This window comes from Peromyscus maniculatus, chromosome 2 (genome assembly GCF_049852395.1).
Source record: "Peromyscus maniculatus bairdii isolate BWxNUB_F1_BW_parent chromosome 2, HU_Pman_BW_mat_3.1, whole genome shotgun sequence".
Taxonomy (NCBI): Eukaryota; Metazoa; Chordata; class Mammalia; order Rodentia; family Cricetidae; genus Peromyscus; species Peromyscus maniculatus.
The window spans coordinates 168,053,411-168,073,279 of NC_134853.1; the positions used below are offsets into that span (position 1 = coordinate 168,053,411).

Genomic DNA, 19,869 nt, shown 5'->3' on the forward strand with positions numbered 1-19,869 from the left:
CAGCCCAGCATGTAAACGAAGTCCCCTGCTCTTTCTCCCTCAGCCTTCTCCACGTTATCTTTACTAGCGTTTATCAAAACATGCGCAGTCCCAGCACTTGGGGAACAGAGGCATGTGAACATGCGTGTAGTCCCAGCACTTGGGGAGCAGAGGCATGTGAACATGCGCAGTCCCAGCACTTGGGGAGCAGAGGCATGTGGATCTTTGAGCTCGAGGCCAGCCTGGTCTAAAGCTAGTTTGAGGACAGCCAGGGCTACACAGTGAGGCTCTGTCTTGAAACAAAACAAAACAATAGTGCAGTTTCCAGCCTTGCCTTGTAGACCAGGAGTTGTCCATCTCCGGACTGCAGGTGTGTTCTTTCCTCACAGTGACAAGATGGCCGTCAGCACTCCATCTCTGTTTTTTCTTGGCCACCTCAGCAGAGAGAGAGAGAGAGAGAGACAGAGACTCCAAGCTGAGCCTGTCCACTGACCGGCCTAGCCTGGGCTCTGTGGTCAGGGCAGATGAGGCATATCCTCAGCAGGTCCTCCTCCGAGGTGGGAGCCGAGTGGTACTTAGGGATGCGCGTGTGCTCTCATCTCACCCCAGGAAGCTTGTGTCCTTCAGAGGATGTCTCCACGGTGAAAAGGAGGGACAACAGGAGTCCCCCACCTCCAGGACACTTCACAGTATGTGAGGAAAGAGCACCAGGGGATGGGGAAACCCACCTCAGGACCTTGCCTGTGCACCCTCCCAGCTGGGAAGGGCTCTGCAGCTCCTTCTGGGCTGCACCAACAGTGACCACCTGCAAATGCAGCCGATCATATCACAGAAGAAGCCAGACACAAAAGCAGCCGCCGGAGTTGGTCAACTGTTTATTCTACTAGCAATGTTCAGAAATGTACAGACCCAGGCTTCCCGGTGAGATCCCATGGCAGCTACTTCCCAAGGCTCACTGGCTTCTGGACACACTAGCGGGCCGAGGCTGGGGATTGGCTTCCAGCAGCTGCCTGGAGCTCGGGCTCTAGTCTTTGAGGACAAGCGGTGCCTTCACTTGGTCAGCCATCTCCTTGCCCACGAGCGCCTCCACGATGGCCAGAGCAAACTCGAAGCTGGTCCCGGGCCCCCGGCTGGTGAGGATCAGGCCGTCCTTCTCCACACGGCTCTCGGAGTAGCTGTAGTGACCTACAGGGAGCAGACACAGCTGTCAGCACCATCCGCTCAGGTAGATGACACAAGGCCGCATGCTGTGGCTCTCTGCTGCTAAGCGACCGCAGGGGTGAGTGGAGGGGGGCAATGGGCACAAGATGGGGAGACAACTCTGAGGGGCACTGGTGATGAATTTCGCCACCAGGAAGGACTCAGCACTGGGCCAGGGTGCTGGAGCAGAGGCAGGGCGGTGCAGGGATGAGACTGGAAACTGGCTGATCAGCAGGCAGAGTCCCGTCCTCTGCGGCCGCAGACCACACAAGACTGCAGCTGGGAGGCAGACACCAGCCACAGGCTCTCCTCCTCTGCCTGCCGCCTGCTATTCTGAGCAGCTGAGACAAGGTGGGCACGCTTGCCAGGACCCCCGGCTCTCCGCCCGTGTCACACCTGCCCTCCAATCCAGGGCTTCCTTGCAGTTAGCCTCGCTGTGTTCCCGGCATCTGGCCCTTGGGTCTTGACTCAGTGTGGCCCTGGAGCAGGCCTGCTGACCTCCCACAGCTGGGGCCTGCTGCCTGTCCCAGCCCCTCCTCATCCCCCCAGCACCAGCTGCCAACTGCTCTATTGTTCATCATCTGCTATTCAAAGTGCTCGGGGCCTCTCCTGCCCCGTCTGTCTGTGCTCGTCTGTCTGACCAGAGCACGGAAGCAGGTTCCAGACCAGGGTGAAAGTGCCTTGACTCAGTGCCCCATGGCAGTCTGTCCACCACTGAAGGAGGGCTGCACCAACATCGCCCCCTGGTGGTTCTGTCCCCCTCAGAACCAAGGGCACTGCCCAGACAGCATAATGCAGAGGACCCCACTCTCGGGCACCCATGGGAGACCCTGTGCCAGGCTCTCTGGGCTCAGCACAGAGGCAGAGAGGAAGGGGAAGTCTGGAACAGAACCCCAGGGAGGGGACCCATGTGGGGACTCCAAGGGCTCCTGTCAAGGATCAAGTGTACAGGTGCACAGCTGCTCACGGCCCTCCACACCCAGCTCACTGGGAGCCACCAACAGGAGATGCTTGGGCATAGATAGCTTCATGCCTACTGTTTCTGCTGGGACGAAGAGCAAAGGGCATCCCGAGTTCACTGAGAGCCCTCAGAAGCACGCTTCTCCTCCAAGGGGGCCAGCCATAACAGGAGGAGCTTGCTTCCCTGCCTCATTCAAAACTCAACCCATCCTCTGAAATAAGCAACTGCAGTGAATCAGAAGCTCCTCATTTGTACTACAGTAAGAAAACAGGGCCATCACTGAAGGGAAGTTTTGGTTTACCCGGACCTACCCTGACAGCTACACCAGCCAGGACATTTTATTTTAGTGATAAACTGGAAACCCAAAGGGGCCTAACTAGACTTAAAGGTCTCAGGCAGGGTTTGACCCTTGTCTACAGCCCCATCTAGTGGCCACAGTGAGGAATGGCCTCAGAAAGTATACGACTGCCACCAGGGCTGCTGTGGAGCCTGGGGAAATGACGTCAGCTGGGATTTGTGAGTTCAGGGTGAATTTGTAGATACTTGGAAGAAATCTCTTCAGAGAAACAGCAAGTGGAGAGGCAGAACATGAGGTAGCAACTGAAGGCTGCCGCCTGTGTGTGCAAACATGAAGACAAATGCAGAAGCCACTCACTCCCCCGCCTGTGTGTGCAAACATGAAGACACATGCAGAAAGACCCTCACTCCCCCGCCTGTGTGTGCAAACATGAAGACACATGCAGAAAGACCCTCACTCCCCAGCCTGTGTGTGCAAACATGAAGACAAATGCAGAAGCCACTCACTCCCCCGCCTGTGTGTGCAAACATGAAGACACATGCAGAAAGACCCTCACTCCCCCGCCTGTGTGTGCAAACATGAAGACACATGCACAAAGACCCTCACTCCCCGCCTGTGTGTGCAAACATGAAGACACATGCACAAAGACCCTCACTCCCCCGCCTTGCCTGTGACAGCTGGGGACCACCAGCGTGGGGCAGTTACCACAGACACCTGAAGCCCAGAGAGCCCGTCCTTGCTACCTGCTCTTGGGCAGGGCTCTGGGGTCCGGTCCCTGCTGGTCTGCCCTTCCGAGCTGGCTGACCTCTCTAAGCCTTGTAGTGGATCGGCACCCACCCAACACACAGCTGAGGATTGCCACTGCCATACAATACCCAGGAAGCCATTCTCCCTTCCAGAGGGAAAATTCACACAGGTTTGTCAGATGTGTCACTGAGCCAGCAGAAGGTCTCACCTAGAACAGTCCTGTGGAGGACGCTACAGCCCTTCAGAATGCTTTCAAGGCACACAAAGGTCAAATAGTGTCCTAAAAACAGGATTTATAGACTTTGTGCTTAGCAATGACCTATGGGCAGGGGAGCCTTGTAGTACAGAAAGGGAAGAGGGGAGGGGAGGGGAGGGGAGGGGAGGGGAGGGGAGGGGAAACTCTGGTCAGCTGGCCTTTGAGCCTCGGTGTTCTGGCCTGGGTGGCAGGAGTCGGCCACCTGGCTTGCATTGGAACTTAGGCTCCAGGCCAGCTGGGGGCACCGTGTAAATCCGGGGGTCCCACTGTGAGCTCGCAGCAGCTGTGCTTCAGCAGCAGGAGAAGGACAGGGACGCAGGGGGCCCAGCTCCGGTGACACAGGACCAGCTCTTCTTGCTCGTCCCCAAACACGGTGTGCCAGCACAGCACAGCCTCAGGGCCGCCGTTCTTCCCACCCACACCGCATCTCATGAACGCAGCAGCACAAACTCAAACTCAGCTCCTCATTTACAACACCCATAGCCAGAGCCTTCACCACACGGTCATGTCCACTCCGTTTCACTGACGTCCTCCTCCTCCTCATAACTGAAGTCGGTGGTAGACTTTCAGCACTCAGTAGAAAGCTAAGAACACGCGGAAGTGCGGCCACAAGAGAAGCCTTGTGCCACTCCTCTGTCAGCTGGACACAGGCTAGAGTCACTTGGGAAGGGCGACTCTCAATTGAGAAAATGCCTCCATAGGACTGGCCTGCAGACAAGGCTGGAGAGCAGTGTTCTCAACCTTCCTAACGCTGCGACCCTTTAATACAGTTCCTCATGGTGTGCTGACCCCAGCCACAAAGCTACTTTCATTCATACTTCATAACTACTTTGGCTACTGTTATGAACTGGAATGTAAATATCTGTGTTGTCCCAGGGTCTTAGGCGACCCCGGTGAAAGCGCTGTTCAACCCCAAAGGGGTCACAACCCACAAGTTGAGAGGATGTTGTAGAGTATCTTCTTGATTGGTGACTGATGTGGGCGGGCCCAGCTGTGGGGATAGAAGTAGGAATGTGCCAGGCACGGTGCCACACGCCTTTAATCCCAGCACTCAGGAGGCAGAGGCAGCCTGGTCTACAGAGCAAGTTCCTGGACAGCCAGGGCTACACAGAGAAACCTTGTCTTGAAAAACAAGACAAATCAAAACAAAAATTAAATATGCCTAGCTGATACTCAGAAAAGGAACATGGGACCGAAGCAGCTGGTCCCCTAAGAACTCTCTGAAGGTCGGTTTCGCTGCAGACTGGGGTGAAAGGACATTTGCTGAACTTCCGTCAGGGTTTAAATTCTACCCTCGGGCTGCTGTCAAGGCATTCAGTAAAAATAACCATTAAACTGGCATTTCCGAATCCTTCCCATTCTGACAATCGGGGATCTGGTGCCTCCAAACAGAGACTGGCATCTCCGTGTACCAGCCTGTGCCAGTACCAGCTGAGAAGTACACGCAGAGGAGGCAAGGCCGCCACACATGGCCAGGGGACTCCCGTGCGCCGTGTCATGTCATAGCAGCAGCAGCAGCAGCAGCACCACCACCACCACGTGCACACATGCGCACATGTGCACACATCCCTAAGGTCTCCCCGTGTGGGACGCACAGGCATACTCACTTCCATTCATCATTTTGTCCTTAGCCCCTGGGTGTGTTGTGACTTTGCTTCCAAAACCGATTTCATGAGCCAGCAGAGCAGTCGGACCTAGGAATAAGATGAATAAAGAGATGAAAAGTGGGGGCTGGAGAGATGGCTCAGTGTTCTTCCAGAGGACCTGGGTTCAATTCCCAGCACCCACATGGCAGCTCATAACTCTCTGAAACACGAGGACCAACCTGTATATCATCAGTGTGCTCACAGTATACACCATGTGTTCAGTGAAAATGGCCGACTGCAGAGATGCTCACAGTATATATACACCGTGTAATCGTCTTCGAAGACTAAAAAAGATCTTCCTGTCACCACCCTCTTAAAGCCTAGAGCTTCTGCTGTGTTTCCCTCTAAGCTGTGTCACCCGGAAGAAAACAGCACCTGACCTCACCCTTCCGTGAGCTCTTACTCGGCAGCTGACTCTCTCCAGCTTCCTCAGAACGCGAGTCTAGACCCAGTCACTCACCACAGCCTCTACAGCAGGAGGCAGCACAGAGCACCACTGTCCAGGCCTCGGAATCAGACCAAGCTCAGAGTAACCTCTTGAGTCTAAGCGTCAAATACACAGCCTTCTTTCTCTACCTCGTGTCTTCTCTACACAAGGCAGCTGTAGAGGGCGGAAAATCTCCAAAGTCCAGGAAAATGGAATGATTACCACTCACGTTTGTTGTTTTAAGACAAATGAATTTCACTATGTAGCCCGGGCTGGCCAGAACTCACCACGTAGACCAGGCTGGCCCAGACTCACAAAGATATGCCTAACTCTGCTTCCCAAGATCTGAGACTAAAGGTGTGTGCCACCATGCCTGGCTACCATCCACTTTTATGTACCTCTCCGATTCTTATTAGAGATCTGGACTGAGAATCCTAGACATCCCCCACGCGGCAGCAAGCTTCAGCCACTGACCTTGAGGGAGGAGCGCGGCCAGGTCAGTCAGGTCTGAAGGCTGCTCCCCTTCAATGCATCGGGGCCAGGATGCATGGCTGCCTTCCCTGTCATGGTAAGCTCCTAACTACTGCTTTCCGGGGTGTGTGTGTGTGTGTCAAAAGCCTGATTTGAAAATCAAGACAAGACAAACTTATTACTGCCATTATCCGAGACTCTGATGAAGGATATGCCAAGAGTTGGCACTAGGAACTGGCAGGGAGCTGGAAGCAGCCGACAGAGCCCTCTTGCTATAGTGCCACCTGGTGGACACCTGAAAAAGAACACCCAGCCGACTGGACCGCCTTGGGTCCCCTGGTTCCTGGTGACACCCTGACAGGACTCCTCCCCCTCAAGCCCCCTTCTCTGTCCCCCACACAAAGCAAAGCTCCGTCTATGTTCTTCCCAGGAAAGACTCCTGCGATGACTTTCTTCTTTCCTGAGCACCATCAAGGATGAGGCTAACAAGGGAGTTTGAACACAGTACCCGGTCCCTGACCCAAACACGAGAGGACCCTGACATCTTGTTGGCTGAGGGAAGCACCTGTCTCTTGCCTCACCATGCTCCGTTCCCTGCCTGAGCTACCCTGGTTTTCTGTTCATTTTTCCAGGACGGGGGCCCAGGAGAGTCAATGCGATCAGCACTGCTGGTGAGCACTCTTTCTCTCTAATGTCTGCTGGGTTCCCGGAAGGCCAGGCATTCCAGCTTGCCTCAGCAGAAGCCAGTGAGCCAGCGAAGCTGGCGATGTTCTACTCAGTGACGCGGAAGAACAAGGTGACACCACATCTTTGGTTCAGCCCAGTCATAAGGAACAAGCCCAGGAAAACCCTAAGGAGGCCGTCTCCCAGATCAGCGAAGAACACCAGGCCACCTGTGACTTCCTGCCCAGAGGGACAGTTCTAGGCTGTGGGGACTGCAGGACCATCAACCAACAGAAACCCTTGGGCCTCAGCAGAGCAGGCATCGGAGCAGTGGGAGCCAGGACGAGATGTCCAGGGCAATGCCTAGGTGCTCCACTGGGTGTGTAATGGTTCTCAAGCATGCACTGCAGGGGTCCCCTCAACTTCTGCATGGCGATATCCACTGCGGTGTCAGGTCGCGGACTAAGAACGGTTTTGCCTGTCTGTCTTTGGGGTGGTAATGGAACCCAGGGCCCCACACATGCTAGGCGCACTCCACACCTGAGCTAGGCTTCCAGCCCCAGACTGGGAACATTAGATCTCCCCCCACATGTTTTCCCCCTTTTCTTTCTTCCTTGGAGAGGCTCCTGCTATGAAACTCAGGGTGGTCTTGAACTCATGAACCTACTTCTACATCCTCTGTGCTGGGATTACAGGTCAGTCTCCACAGCCCCCCCCCCCCAAACTGGGAACACTTCCAACAGGAGACAAGAGCACAAAGCCTGAAGGATGGCCTTCACAGCCGCATGCCATTCCAGTAAGCAGCAGGAGAGACAGGGACAGATGCTCCTGCAGGATCTGCTGTGTCCCACAGCGAGGACAGAGTCCCTCGGTCCCCGGACAAAACCGTCCGTTCCTTCCGTCACGGACTCATCTGTTCTGTGACACACGTAAAAACATCCAACAAGGGAGACACTGGCCAAAGCCGCGCTGATCCCGATGCCAAAACATGGCCGGATCCTAGAGCCGGATACTAGAGCCACGGGACGCGTTTAAAGAAGCGATGATTAATTTCAAGGCTCCTGGCCTGGGCGAAACGCCAGAAGCCCTCACGTGAAGCCGTGGGTCTTCAAGAGGACGGGAGCAAAGACTCAGCAAGCCGGAGGCAGGAGAGCCCCGGCCAGAGCTGTGGTGCTCACACTGCAGATTCCTGCTGACTCTCCTGGCAGGCCCAACGGCTGGCACCGAGATCTGCTGCAACAAGCTGTTTGCTGGATTCCAGAGACCTTATCCCCAGTCAACCAAACAGGGAGAACAGTGAGTTTCACAGACAGAGACCCAGAAAGCTCAACGATCACACTCAGTGCCGCCACGACCCTTCCTGGCACCCCACTCAACACCCAGGGTGGGTGCCTTTGGTCCACGAAGGCAGGCTGTGTGCAGCCAAGCGTCCAGGCAGGCCAGCCCCTGGGCCAGCTGTGTGTTCCACAGTCCGCCGCACTCACTCACCCGCACAGATGGCAGCTATGAGGCCCTTCCTGCTCTCCTGTTCCTTTAGGACCTCCTTCACCACAGCTGACTAGAGAGAACACAAACACCCAGTCACTACGGAGCCTCAGAGAGCTGGGAGCCTCCCTCATAGCGCAGCTTACTTCCAGCTGTTTCCAGAAAAAGTTTCTAGTCAGTGAACAGGAAAGCGCCAGGTCCCTAACGCCTGTGTTCTCAAGCCCGGGCAGCGGCATTCACCCCTCGATAAAGCTGAGCAGGGAAAAGCAGTGTTACCAGGGCATAGAGCCCTGTCCTGTGCTCTGGGAGGGGGAAGCGGGGGGAGAAGCAAGGGGACACAGGGTTCAGCAGCTCAGAGGGCAGAGGGGAAAGACCCCAGCAGGAACAGCCCACTGCCTACTCCTGCCGCCTTCCCGGGTGACTCTTCACTCAGGGCGTGAGGTGAAGGTCAGCGCTGCCTCTGATGCCACCTTGTATTCACACTGCCTCTGGCCCCGTGGCTGCCCTCCACCCCGACCACAGAGCAGGCAGCTGGGACATTTGCAGCTCACTCCAGTCTACATGCACTGAGCCTGTTTGCAGCAGCTGCTCCAGCAATTCAGTTTACTTCTGCAGGAAATGTTCTTAGAACTGCGCTGTGCAATGGGAGACAGCTCAGCTACCTTCAGCTGCTTCTGCTGCAGCTACGGCAATACCCCATGAGCACCCCAGAACCACAGCAGAACAGAGCAGAAGCTGCAGGACTTCCTTCAGAAGCCCTTCACTGAGGCGTGGCTGAGCAGTTTTTACCTCAGATAAGTTCTGTGCGCCCAGATTGCCTCCTGGAAGAACCACCACGTCGTATGGTCCCTGTGAGTAGGGAAATAAAAGGGAACAATTTAGTTCTACTGTGTTAAATGGCAGCCCAGTAACAGCTTCGTATCTGAAGACACACTGTCTTCCAAAGAACAGTGGCATGCCCATGGGGGTGGGATATATACATGCATCTCTCGGTAGAGCACACTCCAGTACAAGTGAGACTCTGGGTTTGATTCTCCAACACTAAAAATAATAATACGTGGCAGGTATAGTGGTGCACACCTGAAGGAGGATGCAGAGGCAGGAAGATCGAGAGTTTAAGGCTGCCCTCAGCTACATACTAAGTTTGAGGCCAGCCAGGTATACAGAAGACGCTATCTCAAAACAACAAAAAGCCACCCAAAATCAAACAAGTAAATAAAGGTATATCCCTGTGGTGGAACATTATAACAAGAAAATGCAGATATGAGGACTGGAGAACTCAGCAGTTAAGAACTCCTCTTAGCCGGGCGGTGGTGGCGCACGCCTTTAATCCCAGCACTCGGGAGGTAGAGCCAGGCGGATCTCTGTGAGTTCGAGGCCAGCCTGGGCTACCAAGTGAGTTCCAGGAAAGGTGCAAAGCTACACAGAGAGACCCTGTCTCGAAAAACCAAAAAAAAAAAAAAAAAAAAAAAAAGAACTCCTGTTGCTCCTGTAGAGGACTAGAGTTCAGTTCCAGCACCCACGTGGCGGCTCACAACTCCATGTAACCCCAGTTCCAGGGGATCCAACACCTTCTTCTGGCCTCTGTGGGTACACAGACACAGCATTCACTTATATAGATAGATAAACACAGTTACACACAAATAATCTCTCTCTTTAAAAAAAAAAAAAAAAGATTTATTTATTTATTATGTATACAGAAGAGGGCACCAGATCTCATTACAGATGGTTGTGAGCCACCATGTGGTTTCTGGGAATTGAACCCAGATCCTCTGGAAGAGCAGCCAGTGCTCTTAACCTCTGAGCCATCTCTCCAGCCCTTCTCTCTCTTTTTAAAAGATTTATTTATTCATGTATTTTATATATGATGCTCTTTCTTCATGCACACCAGAAGAAGGAATTTGATCCCATTACAGATGGTTGTGAGCCACCATGTGGGTGCTGGGAATTTCTTAACCACTGAGCCATCTCTCCAGCCCCATAATCTCTTTTTTTAAAGTGTAGAAAAACTCATGACCTGAAATCCATGAAAGGACATCCTGGGAGAGGCGCAGTGCACACGCACTCGTGTGGAGAGGTGCCCTGTCTCAAAACAAACCTCGCCCAAGGAGGAGAGACTATGAGGACAGAAGTTGGTGGCAGAGAGCTCACCTGGCGGGTAAGGCCTGGGCTCCAACTACCAGTGCTGACAGAAGAAAAGGGAAAACGTGGAGGCCTACTCACGAGGTAAGGAGGCCTCTGGGAGAGAAGGAAGAACAGTGCTCCCGCTCAGCCGCCATCTATGCACCCTCCACTCACCACCCCTTACTGGACGCAGGGTCCAGCCATTCCCATCCAGGGAGAATCATTTTCTTTAATTCTGTCTGTTTGTTTTTCAAGACAGGGTTTCTCTGTGTAGCCCTGGCTGTCCTGGATCTCGCTCTGTAGTCCAGGCTGGCCTTGAACTCAGAGATCCGCCTGGCTCTACCGAGTGCTGGGATTAAAGGTGTGCGCCCTCACTGCCTAGCCCAGAATCACTTTCTTAAAGTAAGTCTGTTCTAACTGCAGTCATAGACACAGCCAAAAGCCATTTAAATAAAAACTAATAAGCCCCAAGAAGGAAAAGTCCATGTACACAAAACAAACCTGCTTTTTTGCGTCTTCAAGACTGGCATCAGGGCAAATCATGACATCACGGCTACACTGCACAGGGTCTTTCCCAGACAAGCCTGCAAGAGTGACTTTAATCTAGAAAAAGGACAGATGTTCAAGAACATGAAACTGTACAGACAGGGCAACACTTTAATACCTATCCTGTGGTTTGAAGTAACTTGTCAGGAAATACCACAAAACCAAGCTGAGGCAATGGCCAAATACATTTAATACTGGTCTCTTCTGGTTTGCCCAGGATAGTCCTAGTTTGTAGCTGAGTGGCTACCCCAGCTCTGACTGGCTAGAACACCCTCTATCCCACAAGTGTTGAGTTAGGGAGATGAATTACAGGGTCACCCTATTAATAACCCATCTTCCAAGGTTACCGCTGTCATTTATACTTCACGGTCTTTTCCAAAAGCAGAAGTCAAAGTCATACAATTAAACAATACTTTATCCTGACAAACCTTTATTAGGTGACAGTACCAGTAGCTGGTACCCGAAACACCGGCGTTTCTCAGTGCTGGGAGGCCAGCAGGTTAGCTCACTGAGGACAAGCTACCAAAATCTGGTGATGTTGACAACAGTCCTGGCCCAGCTATCCCACGTTTAGGTGCAGAGCCTGAAACTGTCCTTACATTTGCACAATGAACCCCACAAGAGTATTTACTACAGAGACTGAAGAGCACCTGGATTTGGCTCCCAGCACCCACATGGCAGCTCACAACCACCTATAACTGTAGCTCCAGGGGAACAGGGCCCCTCTTCTGGCCTCTTCCGGTACCAGGCACACATGGAGTGTAGACATACATGCAGGCAAGCATTCATACACAGAAACAAGTTAAAATCTTAACTATCCAGTAGCATAAGGCTGTAACTGGAGAGGACTGTGCGGCAATATGAAAGAGGAAACTGGAGTTTTATTTTGGAGAGCTGAGTGTAGACAGACTGCCCGGGTCTGAGCTCTGCTCAAACAGGCAATCAGCACAGCTGAGTGTCTCTGCCTGGGTTTTGTGACAAACAGGGACAGCTAAGTCAGCACTGTTGTCAGGTCTGTGTGAGTTAATACTTAGCGTGAACCTGGCAAGCATGAGTGCACTCCCTGTTCACTGCATTATGTTCACACGGGACTGCTCCATGTACACACAGGACGGGAAGCCAGCACAGACCAGACTGAGAACAGCCATGTCTGGGGAAGGGGGAGGGCACAGGACTGAGGAAACTTACAAAGGGGACTCAGGAAAACCCCAACTTGAAAGCATTTGCTTTAAAAAAACAGAAACAAACAAAAGGGCCCAGGCCAGGGGTGTGCTGGCCCACGCCTGTAATCACAACCACTCCGATGGCTGAAGCAGGACAGCTTGAGCCCAGGGCTGTGGGAAACAAGGCAAAGTGGTACAAAAAGTTCTAAAAGTCAGCAGTCAGCCAGACATTTGGGCAGCTGAGGCAGGAGAACGGCCAAGAATTCAAAGCCACCTTGAGCTACATACAAACTAGTGTTTTATTATGTAGTCACTATAGTTTGTACTTGAAATATCTCATAAAGTGGGACTGGCAAGACGGCTTAGCAGGCAAAGGCACTCTCCACCAAGCCTAATTAAGCCTAGCTTAATCTCCATGGTGGACGAGAGACCAACTCCTACAATCTGATCTCCACATCTGCACCACAGGATGCAGGCTCATGCATAATAAACAAGTGAAAATGACCTAGAGTCCCCTCTTGTTAAAACAGGGAGGGCTAGCCCATGAGGGGGACTCACCCCAGCTCGCCGCATGACATCCACGGGAATGACTGTCTCCATCTCCTCTGCTCCTTTGGCCAGGATGACCAGAGCTCTTTTGGAAGCCATTTCTAATTCTTAAAGACTTGAAAAAGAAAAAGAAAATCTTTAAGAAGTTGCCAATGTAGTATCTTCTAGGGTACGGGTGGGAATAAATGGAAGCAAGCAGTTTAGGTTAATACTGGCTCCCATGGTAGTTTCGATCGCTCTAATTCAGGGATGAAAACAGAGTGGCTGGGCTGGTGAGGTGGGCAGCAGCTAAGAGCAGAGGACACAGTTAGTTCCCAGCACCCACATGGCAGCTCATAACTGTCTGTAATTCCAGTTCCAAGGGATCCGGCCCCCTCTTCTGGCCTCTGCTGGCACTGCACGTATATACACACACAAAATCTTTTTAAAAACAGAAGGCAGGGATTACTAACATGTGTTAGTATTGTTTGGATTCTCCCTTACTGTGCTTTCTTAAGCCCAATTTCTTACAAAGGCAGGTCACATAATGGGCCCTGCCTATCAGTCACACTGATTTAAGAAAGGCGGACTTTTTAAACTACTGTAATTTTTTGAAAAAAAGAAGTGAATTTCACGGGTCAAAAACAAAAAACAAAAGCAAAAACACAGTCTAGGAACTTGTAAATTTTGGAGGGGTTTTTGTTGTTCCAACAAACTGCTAAAAACTCAGGACCAGGTTGGGGGAGATCACTGGTGCTCAATCTCTGACCACACTATCAATGATTAAGAGATGGAAATTCCTTTTATGAAGTCAACCCTGCCAGACCGCTCGGGAGCGCGGACAGGAGCAGCTAGACGCCTCTCTGAAGCACTCTGCGCGTGTTTTCCCTGCACACTCGCCACGCACCACAACTTCAGTCAAAGCCTTCCTTCCAGTGAATGTTCGCTAGCTGCAACCTAGCGGTGCTGCGCAGAGCTCCGGCCCGGCATGCACCGCGGCCGCCGCCCCCAGCCCGGCCGCCCGGCCGGGACCCTCCCCGGGCAGCGGGCGGACAACCCAGCCTCTGCTCCCGGGCGCTGACCTGCACCCGCGCCGCCTCCACCCACGCGAAGCCTCGCTCAGTCCCGCTGCAACCCCGCACCCGGCCCCGTTGCACTGACAGACCCGGTGAGCAGGACTGCAGCACGCATGCGCACCCGCACGTCTCCTCGCTTCCGCCTCGGGGTGCGTCACATCCGGCCGGGCCCATCCCGGGCGGGGGGACCACGAAGGATACTGCGGACCGAGCGCATCTCCCCTCGGCCAATGGTACAGTCCCGTCCCCCGCTGCGGGGCGCCTGCCGCGTTTGACCGTCTGACTGCGAGGCTTAGAGCCTGAGGCAAGAGAATGGCCACGAGTTCGAGGTCAGGCTGGGTTAGAGCGTCACACACACACACACACACACACACACACACACACACACACTCACACACACACACACACACACACACACACACACACACTCGCACCCTCTGCAGAAGAATAAAAAATAAAAGCCCGGCATGGTTGCCCACACTTGTTTGTAATCCTAGTACTTGCAAGATGGAGGCCGAAGTTTAAGGCCATCTTTGGAAGATGTTTTACATCACTTTTCTTGTGCGCTGTTTGCCCCTTACAGTGACAGCTCCTCTGTTTGCTTCTGTCCTGCAAGTACTCTGTTCCAGGCCATCGCAAGCCTGTCCCTCTCCCCCAGGCCTGGTCACCCTGTCTGTGGGGTCACAAGAGTTTTGGTTTTCCACAACACTGTTTTTTAAAAGGCCCAGCTGGGAGCTGGAGAGGCAGCTCAAGCGTTAAGACATCTTGCTGTTTTTGCAGAAGACCCAGGTCTGGTTCCCAGCACTCACATGGGGGGGCTCACAACTGCCTGTAACTCCCAGTTCCAGGGGAACCCAATGCCCTCTTCTGGCCCCCACGGGCACTGCATGCACATGCACCAACTCACGAATAATAAAAGGCCCGCTGCACCCTCAGTAGGAGCAAGGCTGGCATGGCCAATGCGTCTTTAGTGGGTTATTTAGATCACATATATAGTTTACATTTTTTGGTTTACATTCATCTCTTGTGTGTACATCTCAACCTGTGCCATGGAGTGCAGGAGGAGGGTCAGAGAAGACTGCTTGCTGGAGTCTGCTCTTTCCTCACCACGTGGATCCCAGGGATGGAACTCAGCTCATCAGGTGTGCAGCAAGCACCTTACCTGCTAAGCCCTCTCATCGGCCCCTCCTAAGTTTTTAATCTTTACCAGCTTGAAGGAGGGAGAACTCATCCTCAGCTGGCCCCATCCGGCCCCCACAGGGAAGTGCCAGTGCATTTGGCACCTCTCAGCAAATCCCAGACAGAGCACACACGTGCTCTCCTTCCTATATAAAGACTGAACACCCCACATGCACTGGCTGACCTCCATTACGGATTCACTTTGGAAATCTTACATACTGGAAATTCTTACAATGACGGAGTGTTTTGTCTTGTTTTTAATTTTTAAAATTGTTAAGTCATGTAGACAACACTGTACTTGGCAAATGTTTGACGTTGTTTAAAGATTTAAGAAGAAACTGTTTTAGGAGTTCTAGAATGACTTGGCTTTCCACTGTCTGCCAAGGGAAAAGGCAGAGCTAGAGCCTTTAGCTTTGAAGGTGTAGAAACCTGGAGTGACATGGAGACAGGGACACTTGTTAGAGGTGCGCTTCAAGATCCAGAGGGGGCTGGACATGTGGCTCATGCCTGTAATCCCGGGTACTTTTGTAAAGAATGGAATCTACCTTTAGGTGGACACATGCCCTTGTCTCTTCATCGTGTGGCAGTTCAGGGGCCTGGCGGGGGACACCCCAGGAAGGCAGCTTCTCTTTGAGAAGGTTGTGCTTCTCCATCCCAGAGCACCTGCCCCCTTGTGCAGTCCCTGGCTCAGAAAGGCAAAACTGCTCCCTTTTCTTCTGTTTCTCTTCCCGATGCTGGTCGGAATCTATGCTTGTAAACTCCCTAACACTCAGCCTCTTCTTTTCAAAGCTCCTTCCCCACTGTGGCTGCCTGCCTCCGTGTGCTGACCTCTGCCTCCATGTACTGACCCCTGCCTCCATGCACTGACCCCTGCCACCACATGCCGACCTCTGCATCCATGTGCTGACCTCTGCATCCATGCACTGACTGTTATGCCCAGATTGTGACCCCCCAAAGAGACCACTGAAGACCTTGGATGTCCAGAATGCAACAGCAAGGTTTATTCTGCAGATACAAGTCTAGACAGGGACTCATTCCTACACCCAATACAGTGAGGCAGGGAGGAGTCCCTCTTTCTTAGGGAAGTTAGTTTTTATAGGCAAAACCCATAAAATTTCTTAGAGGGGAGGGGGTTAGTACGGGTCCATCTTTGATTGGTCAAGTTTTTCCCGGGCCTGGACTTTATCTTATTTTATCTTATCTGTTTGCCCTGTCAGGAGTTTTACAACTCATCTCCGGGGTCTGGTCTTGTTATCTCTGGAGAGGGGCATCTTGTGGTTAATTGGGTACCATCAGACATCCTGACTCTGTTCTTTTGTTCCTGGGGCTGGCACCATCATTTCTGGGGACTTGAAACTGGCCTGGCCTAGATCACAGTCCCCAAAGCCGCCACTGGAGACTTTAGGTACAGAATGCAAAAGTAAGGTGTTTTCTAAGTTCACAAGTCTCCAGGGAGGCTCTTCCAAACCTCTCACTCACAGCAGGGAGGTTGGAAGGAGCACTCCCCTTTCTTTGTGAGGCTAGTTCTTAAAGGCACAGACCATACAATTTATTTTAACCCGCCTCCCTTTTTAGTCTTTTGGTCGAATATCCTGACCGTTTTCCAAAGTCCCTGTAGCAGATACAGCCACCTGGGGAAAAGGGGTCTAAGTTCTTATCTACATTTAGAAATCCTGGTTTAAGCTTCTCTTTGTCTGTAGGGGATAAAATGGGGGGTTTTACTGAGGTATCACACTGACCCCTGCCTCCATGTGCCGACCTCTGCATCAATGCACTGACCCTGCCTCCATGCACTGACCCCTGCCTCCATGTGCTGACCTCTGCCTCCATGCACTGACCCCTGCCTCCATGTGCTGACCTCTGCCTCCATGCACTGACCCCTGCCTCCATGTGCTGACCTCTGCCTCCATGCACTGACCCCTGCCTCCATGTGCTGACCTCTGCGTCCATGTGCTGACCCCTGCCTCCATGTGCTGACCTCTGCCTCCATGCACTGACCCCTGCCTCCATGTGCTGACCCCTGCCTTCATGTGCTGACCTCTACCTCCATGTGCCGACCTCTGCATCCATGTGCTGACCCATGCCACCATGTGCTGACCTCTGAGTCCACGTGCTGACCCCTGTCTCTATGTACCAACCTCTGCATCCATGCACTGACCCATGTCACTATGTGCTGACTCCGCCTCCATGTGCTTACCTCTGCATCCATGTGCTGTCCTCTGTGGCCATGTGCTGACACCTGTGGCCATTTGCTGACCTCTGTCACCATGCAGCTGACTCTGCACTGTGTGGCTGTCTGCCAACCACTGACATCTGTGCCATCTTATCTTCTCCATTCTCTCTCTCTCTCCAGACTGCTTTGAGATGAATAGCTTGCCTGTCTTGGGATTTTCCTTTTAAACTCTACTACATGATCCTCAAGCTTCTTTCTGTTTGAATCCATTCTTTTTTTCTTTGGGGGTGGCGTTGAGACAGGGTTTCTCTGTGTAGCTTTGTGCCTTTCCTGGAACTTGCTTTGTAGAGCAGGCTGGCCTTGAACTCACAGAGATCCGCCTGCCTCTGCCTCTTGAGTGCTGGAATTAAAGGTGTGTGCCACCACTGCCTGGCTTGAATCCATTCTTAAATTATTTTAGTAATGAAGAGGAGACCCTGATTTCCCCAGGATCATATGCTGGCTCTATAGAGATTTTCCATGAGCCACAGGAATGTAGTAAGAGTTCAGCTAACTATGGTAAAGCTATACCTGGAAGAATCGAGGAATTCTTCCAAAGGAAAAGCCAAATCTCAGGGAGTATTTGTATTATTTGGCTTTTAATGTATCAGCTGTTTCCTGCTATGAATTTCATGTAAACTCTCATACTAACAGTGTATTTTATCTGAAATGCCTCTCAAGCATCCAAGGCCAAAACAGCAGACAGAATAAGCATTTCAGACCAACTGCTGATCTCCTGAATTAAGGTAAATATCCATAGGGAGACACTGCCTAGGTACATAGCTTTGTTTCTTGTGCAAATTAAGCTCAGACCCTCCTTTACAACCTTAGCAATATCTCTAGAACTTCCCTTTTGACATTTAACTTAGAACAAAAGGGGTTTTTGCACACCAGATACATCAAGCTGAGACAAAGCTGCCTAGAGATCCCCGCCCTGCCAGTAAGGACACAGCCGAGTTACTGAGACAGTTAAAGCCCTAAAGAAATATAAGCAGTTTTATTTTACTCATGATTTATATCAACATTATAGACTCCTAACATTTTACCTAACCACTTCTAAGAATGTAGTTTGAGCACATAAATTCCCCTTTTTTGATATTTTAACCGATTTCAGCTTTTAGTTGACCTCCTCCTTTAACTGCTCCCATTTTGGGTTGTAAAACAAAGCCTGCTGGTCACTGCTGAGGATAACTCTTATCTGCCTTGATGACCCTGTAAGAATTCAAGCCTGGTGGCCTTGCCTTAGCCAGAGCATTGCTATTGCATGGGTATATAACTGTAAACCTCAGAGACATGGGAGAACTAGACTGGAGAATGAGAACTAGGATAAGATGGAAGGCAAGGAAGAGCCGGATGGGGAAGAACTAGGTGGCTAAGAATGAGATGAGAAAGACCAAGATGGGGCAGAACTGAGATGAAGGAAATACGATAGCACTTAGAGGGAAAGGAGCTAAGAGAGCGGAATAGAAGCTGTGCAGAGGGAGAACTGACTCAGAAAAATAAAGTCAATAAACTAAAGAGTTTCGTGTACATAGATTCATTCGCCATCCTTAAGATTAGATTATCAGCTGGTTGCAGATTCTTCCATGGACCCTGGAGAGGGCTATTGAGGGGCTGGACCCCCAAGAGTCCTCAATAGAGATTTCCCAAGATTTGTGGTAATACATCATTCTTGCCTTTTAATTCTTTTTTTAAATTTTATTTTATTTTACAATACCATTCAGTTCTACATAACAGCCACAGATTCTCTTGTTCTCCCCCTTCCTGCCCCCTCCCCTTCCCCCCAGCTCACCTCCCATTCCCACCTCCTCGAGGGCAAAGCCTCCCCCGAGGACTGAGATCGACCTGGTAGACTCAGTCCAGGCAGGTCCAGTCCCTTCCTCCCAGACTGAGCCAAGCGTCCCTGCATAAGTCCCAGGTTTCAAACAGCCAACTCATGCAATGAGTACAGGACTTGGTCCCACTGCCTAGTTGCCTCCCAAACTGATCAAGCCAATCAGCTGTCTCACCTATTCAGAGGGCCTGATAGAGTTGGGGGCCCCGCCTTTTAATTCTTTAATTGGCAGAGAATATGAACCCATTCCTGCATCCCTAGACAGCATCACCTCTCGAGAAGTTGAGGCAGGATCTCAAGTTCCACGATAGCTTGGGCAACTTAGCAAGACCCTGTCTCAAAGCAACAACAACATATGGCTGAGGTTGCAGTTAAATGGTAGAAAGCATGTGTATCATGAGTTCCCTCATTCCAAACCCTAGTACTAAAGGGGGGGGGGAGGAAGCCTTTTTTTTTTAAAAAAAAAAAATTATTTATTTATTTATTTTTAGCATCAGGCTCAAAAAGTTGGTTGTCTGCTGTGATATGAAATAAACTCAAGAAAACAATGGTGGTGTTGCAAAGGCCATGACAATAGTCTGAGGGCACACACACAGACATTCACAAACAGAAGTTCACACTCATCTCCATACCACCATCAAGAACTGAAATGGAGCTGAGACAACACTGATTTTTATCCAATGAATGTTAAGTCTCAAACCCTGGGACAAATGGCTGAGGTGCCTATTTAACAAATCCAAGCAGACCTGGCCACCAAGTTCTCCTAGCATCCCTCAGTGCTGTGGAACAACCTTTGTACACTGTAAGTATGTATTACTCTCACTGGTTAATGAAGAGCTGACTGGCTGGGCAGGAAGAGATTGGGCGGTAGAGCCAGACTAGAAGGATGCTGGGAACAAGAAGGGTGGAGTCTGAGGAGTCTCCAGGCAGATGTAGAGGAAGCAGGACATGCAGGAGAGGTAAAAGCCACAAGCCTCAGGTTAGCACATAGATTAATTGAAATGGGTTAATTTAAGTTGTAAGAGCTTGTTAGTAATAAGCCTGAGCTATCAGCTGAGCATTTATCATTCATAT

At 51.5% G+C, this 19,869-nt stretch overlaps 1 protein-coding gene across 2 annotated transcripts; it reads right to left on the bottom strand.

The window, feature by feature from the left end:
* Positions 1 to 841: 841 nt before the first annotated feature.
* Park7 (Parkinsonism associated deglycase) lies at positions 842 to 13,716 on the bottom strand. 2 transcript variants are annotated; one of them, XM_006975197.4, is made up of 7 exons: positions 13,577 to 13,716; positions 12,525 to 12,630; positions 10,759 to 10,860; positions 8,923 to 8,982; positions 8,137 to 8,206; positions 5,049 to 5,135; positions 842 to 1,164 (listed from the first exon to the last, which is right to left on the bottom strand). In XM_006975197.4, exons 2-7 carry the CDS (start codon positions 12,612 to 12,614, stop codon positions 1,004 to 1,006), a joined length of 570 nt encoding a protein of 189 aa, XP_006975259.1. In that variant the 5' UTR covers positions 12,615 to 12,630; positions 13,577 to 13,716; the 3' UTR covers positions 842 to 1,003. The 2 variants fall into 2 exon arrangements, with proteins under 2 accessions (XP_006975259.1, XP_042128373.1); XM_042272439.2 differs by having other exon boundaries at positions 13,660 to 13,680.
* Positions 13,717 to 19,869: the final 6,153 nt, after the last annotated feature.